Source organism: Schistocerca americana, chromosome 1, assembly GCF_021461395.2.
Source record: "Schistocerca americana isolate TAMUIC-IGC-003095 chromosome 1, iqSchAmer2.1, whole genome shotgun sequence".
In the NCBI taxonomy this organism is placed as follows: Eukaryota; Metazoa; Arthropoda; class Insecta; order Orthoptera; family Acrididae; genus Schistocerca; species Schistocerca americana.
Window position 1 is genome coordinate 515,124,800 of NC_060119.1, and position 20,319 is coordinate 515,145,118.

Below are 20,319 nucleotides of genomic sequence, written 5' to 3' on the forward strand. Positions count from 1 at the left end.
TACTAATGTGGAATACTAAAGTAGCAATTCAGAGGCAGGCTGCTAGATTTGTTAGTGGATTAGAACTACACATAAGTGTCATGGAGAGGTTTCAGGGAACTCAAATGGGAATCCCTGGAGGGAAGGCGACACTATTGAGAAGATTTAGAGAGCTGACATCTGAAGCTGACTGCCGAATGATTCTACTGCTGTCAGCATATGTTGTGTGTAATGACTTTGAAGATAAGACAGGAGAAATTATGACTCTATTTGCAATTGGAAAAGAAAAGAACATGAGTAGTAGTGGTACGGGGTACCATCCACCGTGCACCGTACAGTGGCAGACCGTGCACCGTACAGTGGCAATCTGGTTAGCTGTTCACGGCCTACTGTTGCGAGCATCTGTGGAAAGTGGTTGAAGGACAGTGAAACCACAAGTAGATAACAAGGTGTCAGATTACGGTATATTAATAATTTTTACTTATGGACCGTCTGACAGCAACTGAATAAAACACAATTTTAGTGCCATACGCGTTTCGCCTTTATTTTCTGCAAGGCATCATCAGTGGCAGGTTGCGTGGACAATTTCCTACATATTATGCTCCTGTTGCATTTTTGGTGTTGTTCTTCTTCTTATGAACGCCAATTTGCGGTTTTTTTCCCCATTCCACAACACTATGCACTGAACGCTTGTTTTAAAGCAATGTTTTGGTTTCTGTTGCCGACTGTCAAAATGAAGTAAGTTTTGCGTGATGTGTCAAAATGACAGTCGGCAACAGAAACCAAAACATTGCTTTAAAACAAGCGTTCAGTGCACAGTGTTGTGGAATGGAGAAAAAAACTGCAAATTGGCGTTCATAAGAAGAAGAACAACACCAAAAATGCAACAGGAGCGTAATATGTAAGAAATTGTCCACGCAACCTGCCACTGATGATGCCTTGCAGAAAATAAAGGCGAAACGCGTATGGCACTAAAATTGTGTTTTATTCAGTTGCTGTCAGACGGTCCATAAGTAAAAATTATTAATATACCGTAATATTACACGCAACTGAGGAAGACAGGACTATAAAAGTTGAAGGTGTCAGATGTCTACATTTTGTCACAGAACTTGAGAGGTTGGCGCTTGCCCACTGTGTGAAGCAGGATAGATGGTGATCTGTAGCAGATCTGATGACAGAGTACAACACTGGTGTAGGAACACGTGTTTCAGATCACACTGTCTAGTGCACATAGTTGAACATCGGATTCTGCAGTAGACAACCCCTTTACATTCCCAATGTTGGCAACATCATCAGTTATAATTTCAGTGGACACAAGGTTATTGAGATTGGACTATAAATCAATGGAAATGTATTGCCTGGTTGGAGGAAATGTGTTTATTGTTACAAGATGTCGAATGTCATGTCTGTATAAATCTTCATCCTGGCAAGTTGCTGCTCGAAACATGCTCTATACTGTGGATGCAGGCCAGTGGGGCCAGTTTTATGCTAAAAAGGACAACTGACTTGGGCTTCTGTGGACCTTTGGTAGTAGTCAAAGGCATTTTTACAGCTGTGAATTACATGAACATTATTCAGACCATTTATATCAGTTCTTATTTGATGTCTTCTTCAGTGGTGATGGCACCTACCAGCAAGATTATTGTCCATGTCAAGAGGCCAGAATCATGCTACAGTGTTTTGAGGAGTAGGATAGTGAACTTAAGTGTTTGTCTTGGTCACCAAATTAACCTCATACGAACCCAGTGGAACACATCTGGAATGCTGTCGACAGCCAGTTCTGCATCCATAAACCATTGGCTAGCAATTTACAAGATTGCGTGACTTGTGTGCATGCAGACATCTGATGCCACACACTTCAGGAAACCTACCAAGAATTTCTTGAATCCGTGAATTACTGTTATATTGCTTCCCAAATGTGTACCAACATGCTGTCAAGCAGGAGGTCAATATGCTTTGGCTCATCAGCCTACGTGTGTGGATGTGTATTCTGTTACCTTCAAAGAAGGATTTGCACATAAGCTAGCAACATTTTTGCCTTTTTTCTGTGCCTGTCAACCACTTAACCCCTGAACTATATGGTTAGTTTTTACCTCTACTTCTTCCGTTATTTATATTCACCAAAGACTTTCCATTACCACAATTATTACTCCTCTCCAAGCTATCTCATAACATGCTTTAAGGGGCAGTACACAGTATGTATGAAATTAGTGACTGATGAGTGCTGTAGTGTCTCAAAATTGCAGTTACGCCAATGCTACAAGATGAAAATTAATGTATATCATTTTGTAGGTCTCTGTATTCCATCAAACAACACCATCTTTATTAAGTCAGTGAGTGAAAAACTTGCTACCAACGAACCACACCTAACATTAGAGTTTCTTGAAGAATGTATCCAAGGTTTCAGAGTGTCAACAATTGAACTGAAGCACTTATGTCTAGAGTATATGACTCCTTGGCTGGCAAATCTTGTGAGGTAAAATTACTTGCAGTTTATGTGTTTATCTGCTTATGCTTATCAAGAGTATGTTAAATGAACATTACTAATAGATTGCATGATTTTATCTTTTATTTTGATTTGCTTGATTTTTTTATTAAGTACTTTTTAAGAAAAAATAATACATTTAATATACTAAGTCTCTGTTTGATTTTCATTTTCAGGTTTTGCAAGCCATCAGATGAAAATAAGAGGCAACAGAAAGTAGCTCAGATTTTAGAAAAACTTATAATTTTAACAATAGAGGAAGAAGAAATGTATCCATCAATTCAGGCTAAAATTTGGGGTTCCATTGGACAAGTGAGTGTAATATGTGGCTAAGATATTAAGTTTATAAAAAAGCAAATTGACATTCAGGGAATTGTTAAATTCTCAGAGAGACTAATGGATGGCCAGTATGTAACCTTGCAATTAATATCTCTCATGCTTTCCTGTCTCTTTCTGAATTTAACAACAAGCTGTTTTCCCTTTTACACAGAAGAAAAGTCATCAGGACAGCTAACATCTACCAGATCTGAATGCTTGTCATGTGCTGTTGACTAATTCATTACTAAGTTGATTGACCAGTGCTTACATTCAGAAGGCACAAACCTCATTACAATTAATAGGAATATAAAAAAATCAAAAAATGCAAAATACAGGATGGAAGAATAACAGTATTGCTACTCACCATATAGTGAAAATGTTGAGTCACAGGCAGCCAAAAAGCATTCTTCTGGATAAGAACACACACACACTTTCACACAAATGCAACCCTCACATGACAACTGCCTCTGGCTGCCGAGGCCAGACTGCAAGCGATTGCACATGATGGGAGAAGCAGTCTTGGTGGTTGCGGTAAGGAGGAGGCTGGGAGGGTGAGGATAGTAGGGTAGGGGTGGGGGATGGTAAACTTCTGATTGTGGGAGCATACAGGGATGAGGTGGAGAGAGGGTAGGGCATCTAGGTGCAGTTGGGAAGCTAGACAGTGGCCAAGTGAGGGCAATTGGAAAGGGAGAGAAATAAAAAGACATTGTGTGTGTTGGTGGCGTAGAAAGCTGTGTAGCATAGTGCTCAAATGGGAACAGGGAAGGGGATGGATGGGTAAAGAACAATGACTTATCAAAGGTTCGGGCCAGTGGGATTTCAAGAACATAGGATATATTGCAGGGAGATTTCCCACCTGTGCAATTCAGGAAAGCTTATTTGGTAGGAAGGATCCAGATGGCACAGACTGTGAAGCAGTCTTTGAAATGAAGAACGTCATGTGGGCAGCATGCTCAGCAACTGGGTTGTCCAGCTGTTTCTTGGTTGCAGTTTGTCGGTGGCCTTTCATGTGGACAGACAGGTTGTTGTCATGCCCATGTAGTCTGCAGCACAGTGGTCACAGTTTATGTTATAGATTGCGTGACTGGTTTCACAGATAGCCTTGCCTTTGGTGGCATAAGTGACACTTGAGAACGGACTGGAGCAGGTGGCAGTGGGAGAACGTATGGGGCAGGTCTTGCAGTTAGGTCTGTTACGGGGATATGAGCCATGAGGCAAGGGGTCGGAAGCAAGAGTTGTGTAGGAATGGATGAATATATTATATAGCTTTGGTGGGCAGCAGAATACCACTGTAAAGGGGAGTGGGAAGGATAGTGTAGAACATCCCTTATTTCAGGGCATGATGAGAGGTAGTTGAAAACCTGGCGGAGAATGTGATCCAATTGCTCCATTCCTGGGTGGTACTGAGTGACGAGGGGAGTGCTCTTCTGAGGTTGGACGATGGGACTTTTGGAGGTGGTAGGTGACTGGAGAGATATGGCATGGGAGATCTTTTTCTGTGCTAGGTTGGGAGGGCTAATTATGGTTTGTGAAGGCCACAATGAGACCATTGGTATATTTCAAGAGGGACTGCTCATCACTGCAGATGTGAAGGCTATAGTGGCTAGGCTGTATGGAAGGGACTTCATGGTATGGTATGGAATGGGTGGCAGCTGTCGAAGTGGAGGTATTGCTGGTGGTTGGATGAAGGTACTGATGTAGCCATCTTTGAGGTGAAACTCAAAATTGAGGAAAGTGGCTTCTTGGTTGGGGAGCATCAGGTGAAGTTAATAGGGAAAAGGTGTTGAGGTTCTGGAGGAATGGGGATAGGGTGTCCTCACCCTCCATCCAGATCATGAAGATGTCATCAGTGAATCTGAACCAGGTGAGGGATTTGGAATTCTGGGTGATTAGAAAGGATTCCTCCAATTATCCATGAATAGACTGGCATAGAATGGTGCCATATGGGTGCCCATTGCACCACCCCGGATTTGTTTGTAGTTGTTGCCTGCAAAGGAGAAGTAATTGTGGGTGAGGATATAATTGTGGGTGAGGATACAGTTGGTCATGATGACTAGGAAGGAGGTTTAGGGTTGGTGTTGGGAAAGGCAGTGTTCAGTAGCGTCAAAGCCATGGGCGTTGGGAATGTTAGTGTAAAGGAAAGTAGCGTAAATAGTGACAATCCATATAGTAAAGGAACAGGAACTGTGGAGAGTCAGTGAAGGAAGTGGTGGGTACCTTTTATAGGAAGGTTGGTTGGAGGTAATAGCTGAAAGTGTTTGTCTATGAGAGCAGAGATTCTCTCAGTGGGGGCACAGTAACTGGCCACAATGGGGCATTGTGAGTGCTTGGGTTTATGGACTTTAGGAAGCATATAGAAGGGAGGAGTGTGAGGAGTGGTGGGATTGACGGGAGAGATAGACTCTAGGGAGAGGTTCTGGGATGGGCCTAAGGATAGGATGAGAGATTGGAGATCCTGCTGGATTTCTGGAATGGGGTCACTGTGGCTGGATTTGTCGGTACACGAATCTCACAGCTGGCGAAGACATTCCACTAGGTAATCTGTGCAATTCAAAACAACAGTGATGGTACCACTGTCAGGAGCTCTGTGGCTGGGTTTGTAGGTGGACGAATATGACAACTGGCGAAGTACTTCTACAAGGTTTTCCATGCAGTTGAAAACAACAGTGGTTGAGCCATTCTCAGCAGTCAGGATTATAAGGTTGGGATCAGTTTTTAGGTCATGGATTACTAATTACTGAGAAAGAACTGCAGTGTACCACCTAAAAACTGACTCCAATCTTATAATCCTACTCTCTGTTAAAGGCTCCACCACAATTGTTTTGAACTGTAAGGACTATCTGGTGGAGATTCAGCCACCTACAAACACAGTGACCTTATTCCAGAAACCCATTAGGATCTCCAGTCTCTCATCATATCCGTAGGCCAGCCCCTGATCCACTCGCCAGAGTCTATCTCTCTCCTCACCTCTACCACTCCCTGCACTGGTATCTTTTAAATGCCTCCGACAGTCCATAAACCTAACCATCCAGGATGCCCTGTTGGAGCTAGTTGCAGTGCCCCCACTAAGAGGATATCTGCTCTCGTAGGCGACCATCAGCATATTACCCTCAACCTGCCTACCTATACAAAAGACACCAACCATTTCATTCACAGACTCTCCACAGTTCCTGTTCCTTTACTACTTGGTGCTCTGCTTGTCTTTATCGATTCTGCTTCCCTTTACACTGACAACCCTAATCCCCATGGCTTTGCCGTTATTATTGAACACTACCTTTCCCAATGCTTGACAGATTCCAAACCTACAACTATACCAACTATGTCCTCATCCACAATTACTTCTCCTTTAAATGCCTCAACTACAAACAAATCTGGGTTAATGACAGTGGGCACTCGCATTGCACCACCTTATACCAACCTATTCATGGGCCATCTAGAGGAATCCTTTCTAACCATCCAGAATCCCAAACCCCTCTCCTTGTTCAGATTCACTGATGACATCTTCCTGATCTGGATGGAGGGTGAGGACACCCTATCCACATCCCTCCAGAACTTCAACACTTCCTGCTCCATTTGCTTCAACTGCTCCTCCTCAACCCAAAAGCCATCTTCCTTGATGTTCAACTTCGCCTCAAAGATGGCTATAGCGGTACCTCTGTCTATAACAAACCCACCAGCCACCAGCAATACCTCCACTTCAACAGCTGCCACCCATTCCATACCAAGAAGTCCCTTCCGTACAGCCTAACCACTGTGACCTTCATGTCTGTAGTGACAAACATTCTCTCTCAAAGTGTACCAAGGTCTCAATGAGGCCTTCACAGACCATAATTATCCTCCCAGTCATACACAGAAACAGATCTATCATATCTTATTTCTCCAGTCACCCACCATTTTCCAAAGTCTCATCTTCAGATTACAGAGGAGCAGTCCCCTTGTGACTGAGTACCACCCAGGACTGGAACAACTGAATCACATTCTGAGCCAAGGTTTCGACTACATCTCATCATACCCTAAAATGAGGAATATCCTACCTACTATCCTTCCCATCTGTCCCACAGTGGTATTCTGCTGCCCACCGAACATACACAGTATCCTTGTCCATAACTACACAACATTTGCTCCCAGCTCCTTGCCTCATGGCTCATATCCCTGTAATAGACCTAGGTGCATGACCTGCCCCATACGTCCTCCCACCATCGCCTACTCCAATCCGGTCACAAAGATCATCTATGCCATCAAAGGCAGGGTTACTTGTGAAACCAATCATGTGATCTATAAGCTAAGCTGCAACCATTGTGCTTCATTCTGCATGGGCATGGCAACCAACAACCTATCTGTCCCACATGAATGGGCACTAACGAAGCAGGTGGTCAAGAAACAGATGGAACATCCAGTTGCTGAACATGCTGCCCAACACGACATTCTTCATTTCAGTGACTGTTTCACAGCCTGTGACATCTATATCCTCCCCACCAACACCAGCTTCTCTGAATTGTGCAGCGGGGAACTCTCTGTGCAATATATCCTATGTTCTCGTGCCCCCCCCCCCTCCCCCTCCCCCTGGCCTGAACCTTCATTAATCGTTGTCCTTTACCATTCCCTGTTCCCATTCCAGCACTATGCAGCTTCTTCTCCCATCATGCACAGTTGCTCACAGTCTGACCTCAGCAGCCTGAGACAGTGGTCATTTGTATGTGAGTTCCATTTGCGTGAAAGTGTGTGTATGTGTGTGTTTTCTTATTCAGAAGAATGCTTTTTGGTTGAAAGCTTACTTGAAGTAAGTCTTTTTGTTGTGTCTGACTGGGACTCAACACGTCCACTATATGGTGTAGTGTTTCCTTTACTCGGGGTTCTGCCGTGAAAATATAAAATAGAAAATCTGATTGGGTTTTGAACTTTGGTGGTTTAAGTTACAGATAAGGCGGACTTCGTATTATTGATTGAAATAGTGCTGTAATTTGACCGTGCATGGCAGACCGAGTCGGCAACACTACAAAAAGCGACTGTACAGAAATAGCATCAGAAACTAGTGGAAATTTACCTTATAACCTTGTTAGAAACGCAGTACTAATTACAATATAGTCTTCATGGCTGTCCTCCTAATTCCCTTGTAGGACGACTCGTCTTTCACTTTTCTCCGTCTGTTGAAAACTTCTTCAAGTTGTCACTGTCATGATCAATTCACAAATTTGGCGATAACCACCTCGAATCACTATTGAAACAACCTCGCTTTGTAATATAATTTTAATTTCCACCCAAAAGCACATTCAACACAGCGTGGAAAAATACACATCTTTCGTATCAAGACAAGAGAGAGAGTCATCAATTAGCTGTTAAAAACAAAACGTACGCAAAAGTAAAAAAAAAAGAACAAAATTGTTTATAAAAATCGGTCGCTGGCGCAGCGCTCTTCTGTGTGCGCGATCGTGAATTATATCTTTGTATTGGCAGAGGCGCCGTAGTCAAAGTACCATTACAATGGTGTGTAGGATTCTGTGGGAGGGGTGGGAAGGATAGTAGGTAGGACATTCCTCATTTCAGGGTATGATGAGATGTAGTCAAAACCCTGGCTCAGAATGTGATTCAGTTGTTCCAGTCCTGGGTGGTACTCAGTCACATTTCATAGTACTGAACATTAAAAAAAAAAAAAAAAAAAAAAAAAAAAAAAAAAAAAAAAAAATGCTTACTGTACTCGTGGGATAGATAACAGGAGAATGTTTGGGGTGATTTGTCAAAAGCAAAGTGAAGAAACGAGAGCAGAGCTCTGGGTTCACCCAGATTAAAAGGGCCTCTCTAAGTATGAGGAGAGAGGTAGTCAAATATGAAGGAAAATGTTTTGAAAGAATATGAGAACAATGATAATACTTTAATAACCACCTTAACTTTAGGAATGATAGAAGAGAGAGAGAGAGAGAGAGAGAGAGAGAGAGAGAGAGAGAGAGAGAGAGAGAGAGAGAGAGAAACAAAGATGGGTAAAATAAACAAGAAAAAAAACAAGTTTTAAGAAAGTTACACATAAAGTAAAGAAAGGAAAAATTAGAATAAAGCAGAGGAATAATAAATAATAAAACATCCACAAAAATGCAATAGCCAGTGGAGAAAGGGGTGGGGAGGGGGGGGGGGGGGGAAGAAGGTGGATGTTTGGCTAACATAGGCTGAATTCAAGAGAGTAGCAAAGTGAGTAAGTTCCCATCTTGAGAACTCAGAGGACGAAATGCTGGTTTGGATGATACAAATAGCCTACATGCATTAGCTGACATTCAAGTCTTGTGAATCATGCTCTAGAGCAGGTTGTTCCAACTCGTCGGCTCCGTTGTGAGCCGCGGAGCGCTCCCTGCTCCAGGGAGCCATGTCGCTCGCTGTGACCGACCATTCAAATGGGCCGGCACGGCTGGCTGAGGCAGGCGGCAAGGCAAGCGTTTTGATGTGCCAGCTGCGTCTTACAAGATCGACAACTTCATACTCTTAGCTGCTAAGTCTGGTGACATGCTACACCAGGAAATACGATGTTCAGGAAATAAATAAGAAACAACTGTTTTGCAAGAAATTGCATACCAAATTTATTGGGCCTCTGTAGCTTGACATTTTCTTTTCATTACAAGATCGGAAATATCAGGCGTCAAAGTAATTGCAGCATTAATGCGAAGGATGGCCTTCATTGTTGCATCCTGAACAAACGATCATTCCTTACTTTTTACTCTTTTCATTGCTGAGAAAAGCCGCTCACAACAATACGTAGATCCAAACATGCACATCATCTGAGCGGCATTGTTGTGAAGCTTGGGAAATGTTTTTTGCTGTAATGAACGATACCATCGTGACAAATCCAACGAGTTGTAGTACCTCTCTTTCAACAAAGTTGAAATTTGCAAATCAATAATCTCCAATTGAAGTGACCATGACAAGTCATCGGGGGGAAACTGAAAAAGGAGTGCTGAACACCTGAAGTTCCATTTCCAAACTAGTGAGGTCTCGGAATCGTGTTTCAAACGACGTGATGAGCTGCTTTAACTTTGCTTGATAATCGCCGAAAGTAGTACCTTCAGTTAGTTTTAAAGAAGCGAGACGATTGTAGAACGTTAAATGTCCATTACTCATCTGCCTCTCAAATAAACGTAACTTTTCCATGAACGCTTTGATCTGGTCGTGCATGTCAACGATTAGCTACCCTTTGCCCTGCAATGACAGATTTAAATTATTCAGTTGCATAGTTACGTCAGCTAGGAACACCAGGTTTGATGTCCATTTTATATCTTTCAGACAACGCATTTCTTCCCCTTTGGTTTAGAGGAAAAGGGATATTTCCTCACGAATGGCAAAGAAAACATCTAGAACATTTCCCCGACTCAGCCAACGAATAGTACTGTGGTAAGGTATATCCCCATACTCCGCTTCCATATCTTTCAGGAATCCTTTGAATTGGCGATGATTCATACTGTGACGCCGCACAAAATTCACACACTTCATGACATCTTTCATTACGCCACCTAGCTCTACTATTTCAGCACACAGTGCCTCTTGGTGAATAAATCAATGAAGAGTCAAAATGTCTTTCCCGAATTCGTCCCCAAGTTTATTTTTCAAACGAGAAGCAAAACCTTGGTTACGCCCGATCATTCTGTCGTTACAGAATGGAGCTTATCCCACGGCAAATTTATATTGTCCACTGATTCACAAACAGCTTCAAAAATATCACATCCTGTTGCGGTGTAATCGAGTGGTACCACATCCCAGAGTTCTTCAGTTACTAGCAGCTCCATGTCGACACCACGCACAAAGACTGCAAGCTGAGCACAGTCCGATATGTCAGTTCTTTCGTCAAGCGCTAGAGAAAATGCAACAAACCTCTCCGCCTTATTCCTGAGCTGTCTCTAAATCCGCTGCCATGTCCAGATTCGACGAGACATTGTTTGCTTCGACAGGCAAACCTCTTCAATTGCCTGTACCTCCCTTGGAAACAAACATTCGCAACAGGTACCATGCACGATTTTACGAGTGGTCCCACCGAAAACGGCTTGCCACTCGTCGCAATGATGTGAGCGACCCTGGAGCTTGCTCGAATTGCAGATTCAGTAGTGTTTCTCCGCTCTCATTCACCTGAAAATTATAAACGCATTACAGAACACGAACTATGTTGCATGTTTTGATACCCTCCGTATTACGAAACTGTTTTTAAACTTACGTCTCCTGGTACATCGTTCTTAAGACTGGCTACCAGTTCTCTGCGTGCAATGCCTTCTACCTGATCGTAGTGCGCTGCGTGAAGACGTGTATAATGTCGCTGTATATTGTACCTCTTCGCAGAATTAAATACTTCATGACATACAAGACACTGCGGACGACCATTCCTCTCAATGAATAGAAAGGTATCCTCCAATAGAGGTACAGGGCCCCCGCGGCTAGTCATAGCCATCATTGAACATGGATTATTGCGTCAGTTGCGGCTGCATGCGGCCAGGGGGCAGTGAGTTCACTTTCCCCCTCCATGTGGGCTCCGAGCTGCCGCAGTGAGCGCTTCAGAGCGCTTCGGCTCCCGGAGCTCGGTTGGAACAGCCTGCTCTAGAGTGTGTTCAGTAGTAATTACTGGGTGTGCCTAAGACAGGCAGTTCATCTTTGCTCATTCTTACATTCTGACAGTTTAGTGATGGTCATCACTGTGCTGAAATATGTGCAGTCAATGTATCATCTGCTAAACTACAAACATGTATCCCTGAGTAATGTTGTACGTGTTGCCAGTGGTGGGGCCTGAGAAAGAGCTAATGGGTGGGCACATGCAGCATGTTTTACCCAGACAGTGGTTGCTGCAATAGCTGTCTTGAATTTCAGGTGATGGTCTGTCAATATAACAAGGTTTTATGAGGATTTTGAGACATTACGGAGTGTGGGGGGATAATATCATTTCAGAGTTCAGTCAGAGAAAGCCTTATTTCTGGCAGAGTAATCTACTGAGGTATTCAAGGCCTGGGTGGTAATGTGTAACAAGAGGGGTGCTTCTGAAATGCAGGGAATGAAGAACTTTGCTGCCAGTAATGATGGGAGGAGAAATGAGAGATGCTGCCTGGAAGATTTGTTTGTGGGCAAGGTACTGGGATAATTGCAAGATGATATGATATTGGTGTAGTTTTTGAAGAATTTAGTTCTCAAGCAGATTTCTTTACCTCCTGTAACTTCTGAGTACCCTGTCTCCACTACAGGAAGTATGGGATCTATCACTTCTCATCCATTTGATTGTGAGTGGTGAGTGGTGTGTCATTGGTAGAGCTAGGTGCTTTGTACAGGGGAAACAGGTACCATGGAGAAGTCAGGGTGTCATACCTTAACCAATAAGTTCGAGCTGCTGTGTTCCACTGAATCTTAATCTGAGGTTGTGAGACCCACTTTGCCTGCTGCCTGCTGGGAAACTTACTGTGTCCCATGTCAGGACAAAGAAAACACAAAAGGGAAGGGGTCGATTAATCATCACCAGTTCAAATGTATGATGAATAATGTACCCTCCAGGGATAGGAAGGAACACCAGGTATATTCAGTGTGAATGCCTGGGGGCCTCATTCAACATGTTGAAGGGGTCATTTTGTGAGGGAACAGGGTGTAACCAGCTGCTGATTGTGGCACTCACTGGAACAAACCATGCCTGTCATTTGGGCTTTGAGGTCATACTTGCGTTATTCCAGCAACTGGGAGAAAAAGTTTAGAAGACCAGCCTTACTCATGAAGTTTCATTGATGTTCACGATTTGCAGCGTTGTCCCCAGAAATAGTCGTGTCCTCTTGGTTCTGAGGTGAGCAGGAGGTTTGAATCAGAGACTTCAATGGTTCTGTGACAGGCGAGGCTGCAACCTTCTAGACTTGCACCATGGGACTTGGAAATGTAGGGTCCCTGTAACTGGGTCAGGTGCACACTATACACTAGAGGCTGTGACAAAGGTGGCTGACAGTGTGTAGGGTGTACACAAGGGTTTTTTAGATGAGGCAGCTCTTCATTCTTTCCAGACATTTCAGCTGTATGAGACCCAGAAGTATCAGTACAAAACCCAAAGAATTGCCTACTATAGGCAAGAATATTAAAATTCTACTGATTAAACGACCCAAAGAAATGCCCGCTATAGGCAAGAGTATTAAAATCCTAGTTATTAATTGCTGAAGCATTCACAGCAAAATGGCAGCATTTACAATAGTTCTAAACAGCTGTGCAGCTCACATTATACTTGATATAGAAAGTGGCTTAAAACACAAAACTGATAGCAATGCGATATGTGGAGAGAATTTAAGCTTGTATCAAAATGAGAAGCTAATTGTAAATGGAGGGGGTGTATTTGTCGCAGTAGACGAGAAACTCAAATACACTAAGACAGAAATTGAAATTGTTTGTGGGATTTTCATGACAAGACTCAGTATCAAAGGTGGGCACAAACTTGTAATTAGATCCTTCTATTGACCCTCAGACCCGTCTTCAGATGTATCCAAAAACTTCGAAGAAAACCCAAGCTCTCACAAGTACATAAGAAGTCAAATCCTACTTTTATTGTTGGAAGAGACTTTCATCATCCAACAATCAACTGGGGAATATTACAGTTTTGTAAGTGGTGGGCATGACCGGACATCCTGTAAAGCAGTAGTAAATGCATTCCCTGAGAATTACCCTGGACAGATTGTTTGGAAACCCACCCACAATGGAAATGTATTGGATCTAATAGCAGGAAATAGACCTGACCTCTTTGAGAAACTCCACATAGAAATTGGTATCACCGAACATGAGGCAGTTGTAGCAGATGTGATTAACAAATTGCAAAGGGCAAGTAAAATAAGTAGAAGGATTTATCAGTCATTATTGGTTTCTCCACTTGAGCTTCCTGCAATTTATTAAAGAGAATTTTACACCAGACTCATTTCACTTTTATTTACAAAGCATCTTGTGTGGTCTTTTTTGCCAATATGTATACATATTTTTGTACATTTTTGGTTGTTTTAGATGAGAAACAGTATTCCTTTATAAGGTTGGCATGCAATTTACTTACAGTGTTTCTGCCTCTTCTTCACAAATTTTGCAAACCGTTGCTCCTTCTCTGTTCGTTAGTGGAGGTTGAAGCAAAGGGAAGCAGAGAGAAGAAGCAGTGTTTTGCAGAAAATGTGAACAAATGGCAGAAACACCGTAAGTAAATTGCACACCAACTTTATAAAGAAATACTGCTTTTAATCTAAATCAACTGAAAATCTACGAAAATATGTATCCATATCTGCAGAATGACTATAAAAGATACTTTGTAAACAAAAGCAAAATGTGTTTGGTGTAAAATTATCTGTAATTATTTGCAGTAAGCTTAAGAGAGAGAAACCAACAATAGATGCTGCAGAAGATGGCCTTGCAAACAAACATAAGAAGGATTTACATTTTCAGCAAACTAGAAAAGAGGCAGTAGGTTATATCTCAATATGGAGCTCAAATCATTTAGCTCTGGTAAGGAGCATGTAGGACAACTGTGGTCAGGTGTAGAAGAATAGTTAATGATGCACTTGATAGATATGTATCTCTACTCTGATTAAAATTACTTTTTGACTGACAGATTGCAGTGGCGTCCAGCCAGCCACATTTCACAAGGCACTACATGTACCTACAAAACAGGCAACACAGTGAGCATGTGGTGCTTGAGAATCAACTATGACTTCTTGGTGGCTGGCTCCTACCAATCGACTCGCTGAAACATTAATCACAAAGTAATTCAATCGAGTATAGCAGAGCAGTTCATGTTGGGAGGGACCCTCCATGGTACACAGTCACTGTAAAAAGACTTCTAAAGACACATAATAGGCTAAAACAAGTCATGGGGCTATAGATATGGATGTACTAAATGAAGTGCATTTGGCTGTCAAGAGAGCAGTGCATGAAGCCTTCAACAAGTACTGTTGCAGAATATTATCACAAGATCTCTCACAAAAATCAAAGAAATTCTTCTCATATTTGAAGGTTGACAGTGGTGCCAAAATAAGTGTCCAGACACTCATAGACAAGACAGGTACTGAAAGTGAGTTAAATGTGCAGACAGTGTAAAATAAAATATGACTTATAAGAAATCAGTGGCTGTAATGACTTTGTGTCTGTTCCATTATATCTTATTTGGGATGACAGAAAAGAATCACCTCCCACTTTTGGGAATTTCCAAGTACATAGAAGGAAGTAATGACCTGTAGAAAACATTTTTTAATAACTGAAAAGAAGAAGTATATGAAGTTGTTATTCACACTGACTTATGAAAATTATAAATTGCAACAGAGTTGTTAATTACCTTCTCCTCTCACCCACTCCATCCAACTCAACCTCTCATCACAGTTGAGGTGGAGCACTGGTACAGTATAGTCAGACAAGAAAAGGTACCTATGCAGGTGTGGGCATGTGTATGTGTGTGTGTGTGTGTTTGTGTGTGTGTGTGTGTCTTGTGCATGTGTACGTATTCTATACTAGTTAACTTGGAAAAGCACATCATTTTAAAGCTTAGCAATGTTTTCAAAATTGTTTATGTGCGCAATGACAGCTCAGTACCTCAACTATACAGTGAGTTGTTACCTGTATTCCTTCCATTATTTGTAGCTGTCATATATATATCATTAGATGAAATAATTATTTGACTGTTGGAGTACAAATTATCAAATAAAATAATGATAATAATGTAAACAAGGAAATATGATCATGTCTTTTGCTAAAGAGGAAATATGATGTGTTTGATAAGGTTCACTAGTGACTGGTATTATCTTTCAATTAAAATTAAAAATGATTTGTGTGAAATATCATGCTTTTTCATTCAACTGAATCCTCTTTTGACTGGAGATAATTAAGTTATTTCTCTGTTTACATTTGTTCTTCTTATATTTAAGATTAATGTTTCTACTGCTATACTTTCCCATATAGTTTTGCTTTTCGAAGAAAGACATTATCGTGATCAATTTCTTTCTTGTTTCAGGTACCAGAACTAATAGATATGGTACTTGACAGCTTCATTCACAGATCAGTTACTGGTGGGCTGGGGTCACCGATGGTTGACATAATGGCAGATACAGCTGTTGCACTGGCATCTGCAAATGTTCAGCTTGTAGCAAAAAAAGTAATTGGGCGCCTGTGCCGGGTAAATATCAGTAATTAATATTGGTGAATACATTTATGCACTGGTAATCTGTACCTTATTTCCATGATGTTATATTCTGTCTACATTACCAGTATCAAAGATAAGAGAGAGTAAGCATTTTTCATATGAGGTAAAGTAAATATGAAACTTGAGGAAGTGAACTAAGAATGTAATAAGTTCCATCTTGTTGACCAAAGTACTTTCATCTCTCAGTCTGATACCTGATAATAAAAACATGATGACCAGTCATCGAACATATTTATTCTATGTTTGCTCTTTTATAGTTTCCTACATTATATTCTTTCTCTCCTGAAATAGTGAGATTGTAAACAGAATGATTTTATTGATTGTGAGTGATTTTTTATTTATTTATTCCTAGATGTGATTGATTTAATATTTTCTTCTGTTTTGCTTTCTAGGTGTTAGACAAAACATGTTCATCACCCACACCTCTCCTGGAGCAGCATATGATGTGGGATGACATAGCTATATTGGCAAGGTATCTTCTTATGCTGTCTTTCAACAACTGCTTAGATGTGGCCACCCACTTACCATATCTTTTTCATGCTGTGACTTTCTTAGTCTGCTCAGGATCCCTGAGTATGCGAGCTGCAACTCACGGCCTTGTTATTAATATCATACACTCTCTGTGTACTTGTACAAAGCCCTCCTTTTCAGGTAAGTGCAATGCAAACTAGTGAATGTTTCCTTTAATTATTTTCTGTTGAATGCTAGTTATTTCAAAAAAAGATTAATTTTTACATTTGTTCATGTCAGTTCAGTTATCTTTGCTTAAACTTGCATCTTTTTGCACGCAAGTGATGCCAGGGTTTAAAGTTGTACTCATATTTTGTGCCAAAAAATCTTAAGATCTGTAAGGGACGTGCAGTTTGCCACATACTCTGTAGCTAATAAGCCAGTTTACTGCATAGCTAACAATATTAATTATGTATTTAGGGGATTGATTGCTTCATAGTTACAGCATTGAACAGTATTTTTTAATAGATCTAGAGTAACTGTAACTCCTACTTATGACTAAATTATTAAATAATCTCATTCAGAAGGTTTTTCTTGAAACTAGTTATTATCTTGTATGATATACTTACTGATATTACACAGTTTTAACTTTACTGATGACAGCGTATGTTAGTTGTGTGTGTGTGTGTGTGTGTGTGTGTGTGTGTGTGTGTGTGTGTGTGTGTGAGTGTGAAAAGAGGGAGAGAGCAAACATAGTGTTCAGAAGCACCAGAGTTGTAATATAAATTCAGTCAATCTGAGGGAGCACCATGAGTGGCTAATGGATTAATCCAGGTTTCTCACCCTTACATTTCCTAGCTGCTACTCACTTTATCTACTTACAGGGTTACCATGTGCTTTGCACATTTCCTACAAATTGTCGAAATATCATTCAACTACATTTTCAGTAATAATATAGAACACAGTAATTGCAGTTAATATTCCTATGTTGTTGCGGTCTTCAGTCCAAAAACTTCTTTGATGCAGTTCTCCAAGCCCCTCTATACTGTGTGAGCCTCGACCCTTATCATCTCTGAATAACTGCCGCAACCTACATCTTCCTGAATCTGCATACTGCATTCATCTGTTGGTCTCCCCCTGCTCCCCCCCCCCCCCCCCACTTCTCCCCCCCCCCACTCCCACTCCCAATCCCACTACCCCCCCCCCCCCCCCCCCCACCACCACCACCACCACCACCACTTTCGTTCCAGTACTGAATTGGAGATCCCTTGATGTCTCAGAATGTGTCATACCAATCGACCCCTTCTATTGCTCAAAATGTGACACAAATTTCTTGTCTCCACAATTCTGTTCAATACCTTGTCATTAGTTATGTGGTCGACTCACCTAATCTTCAGCATTCTTATGTAGCACCACATTCTTTTTATCTCAGGTGTTATTGTCCATGTTTCACTTCCATACATGGCTACACTCCAGACAAATATCTTCAGAAAAGACAGAAATGCTTATCTTACCATTGCCAGTCTGCATTTTATATCCTCTTTACTTTAGCCATCATCAGTTATTTTGCTGCCCAAAGAGCAAAACTTATGTATTACTGTAAGTGTTTTGTTTTCTAATCTGATTCCCTTTGCATCATGTGATTTAATTTGAATAGATTCCATTATCCTTGTTTTGCTTATGTTGATGTTCATCTTATATCCTCCTTTCAAGACACTGTCCATTCCTTTCAGCTACTCTTCCAAGTCCTTTGCTGTCTCTAATAGAATTGCAGTGTCATCAGCAAATGTCAGATTTTTCTTTGATTTACTTTACTGCTTGTTTATTGAGTAACATCAGGGATAGGCTATACATATTGAGTAACATCAGAGACAGGCTACAATCCTGTATCATTCCATTTTCAACCACTGCCTCCCTTTCATGTCCCTCGCCTCTTACAACTGCCATCTAGTTTGTTAAAAGTTGTAAATAGCTTTTTGGTCCCTGTATTTTACCCTTGATACCTCCAGAATTTCAAAGAAAATATTCCAGTCAACATTAACAAATGCTTTCTCTTGTCTACAAGTGTTATAAAAGTAGGTTTACCTTTCCTTAAGCTACTTTTTAAGATAAGTCTTAGGGTCAGCACTGCCTCATGTGTTCATCGCAGAATCTAAACTGATCCTCTCCTAGGTTGGCTTCTATCAGTTTCTCCATTCTTCTGTAAAGTATGTGTGTTAGTATTTTGCAGCCACAACTTGTTAAACTGATAGATCACTAATTTTCACACTTATCAGCAAATGCTTGCTTTGGAATTGGAATTACTACATTCTTCTTGAAGTTTGACGGTATTTTGTCTTTTTCATAGATGTTGCATACCAGATGGAATAGTTTTGTCATTGCTGGCTCTCCCAAGGGTTTCAATGATTCTGGTGGAATATCATCTAGTTCCAGAGCCTTGTTTCAGTTTAGATCTTTCAGAGCTTTGTCAAATTCTTCTTGCAGTATTGTATCTTCCATTTCATCTTCATCTACTTCCAATTTCCTTTCCATATTATCGCTTTCAAAATTGCAGTTAGTGGGTTTCAAACTCGGGACCTTTAGTACTATGATCTGATGCTCTACCAACTCACCTACCAAAGATGTTGACATTTGCATCTCACTCATGCGCTTCTTGTATACTCCGTAGTTCTGGTGTTACTTTTTTAATTACCATTTACACATGTTCTCCTGGATGACAGGACACAACAAGAACTAGATCGGTGTTCTGGTTGATACTCTATTGACACACAATGTTTGATATTGATCTGAGTGTCTGACATCTGGAGGTTTGGGTGTTAGCAATTTTACATTTCCTGTCAATCTCATTTTTAAGTGTTTGTATTCCTTTCCACCTCCTTCATTTGCTGCTATTTAAATTTTCTCGTTTCATCAATTGAATTCAATTACTCTCGTGGTATCAAAAGATTTTTTCTAGGCCTTGTCGTTTTATCTATTTGATCCTCTGCTACCTTCACTAGTTTATCTCTTAAACCCACCCATTAGTCTTATAGTGTATTTCCTTTCCCCTGTTCTAGTCAGTCATTGCCTAATGCCCCCTCTGAAACTTGCAACAACCACTGGTTCTTTAAAATTATGCAGGTCTTATCTTTTTAATTTCCTACCTTTTTCCAATTTCTTCAGTTTTCATGTATAGTCCATAACCAGTAAATTGTGGTCAGAGTCCACCTCTGTCCCTGGAAATGTCTTACAATTCAAAATCTGATTCGTCTGCAGGTCTCCTCCCCATTAACAACCTTCTTTTATGATTCTTAAACCAAGTGTTGGCGATGATTAAATTATTCTCTGTGCAAAATTCTCTCTTCCTTTTCCTACTGTCAAACTCCAGTCCCCTATCACAATTAAACTTTCATCTTCTTTAAGTACCTGAATAATTTCTTTTATTTCATCATACATTTCTTCAATCTCTTCATTATCTGTGGTGCTAGTTGGCGTGGAAACTTGTACTTCTGTGGTAGAGGGCTTCGTGTCTGTCTTGGCTATGATAATGCATACACTTTGCTTTTCATAGTAGCTTACCTGCATTTCTATTTTCTTATTCATTATTAAACAGACTTTTACATTACTCCTATTTGACTTTGTATTTATAGCCATTTATTCACCTGACCAGAAGTCATGTTCCTCCCACCACCGAACATCATTAATTCCCACTATATCTAATTTCAACCCATCCATTTCCCTTTTTAAATTGTCTAACCTACGTGCCCGATTAAGGGATCTAACATTCCACACTCCAATATGTAGAATGCCAGTTTTATTTCTCCTGATGACAACATCCTCATGAGTAGTCACTGCCCAGAGATCTGAATGGGGGACTATTTTACCTCTGGAGTATTTTACCCTATAGGAAATCGTCAACACCTAACTATACAGTAGATCTGCATGTTTTCAGGGAAAATTACAG

The 20,319-nt window shown here is 41.0% G+C and overlaps 1 protein-coding gene across 1 annotated transcript in view; it reads left to right on the forward strand.

Moving 5' to 3' along the window:
* Positions 1-20,319, forward strand: part of LOC124605129 (neurofibromin) — a 459,490-nt gene that overhangs the window by 251,299 nt on the left and 187,872 nt on the right. The window contains exons 36-39 of the mRNA XM_047136614.1: positions 2,272-2,455; positions 2,641-2,776; positions 15,738-15,899; positions 16,319-16,577. Of these exons, the coding sequence (XP_046992570.1) occupies positions 2,272-2,455; positions 2,641-2,776; positions 15,738-15,899; positions 16,319-16,577 (741 nt within the window). The remainder of the gene's footprint in view (positions 1-2,271; positions 2,456-2,640; positions 2,777-15,737; positions 15,900-16,318; positions 16,578-20,319) is intronic.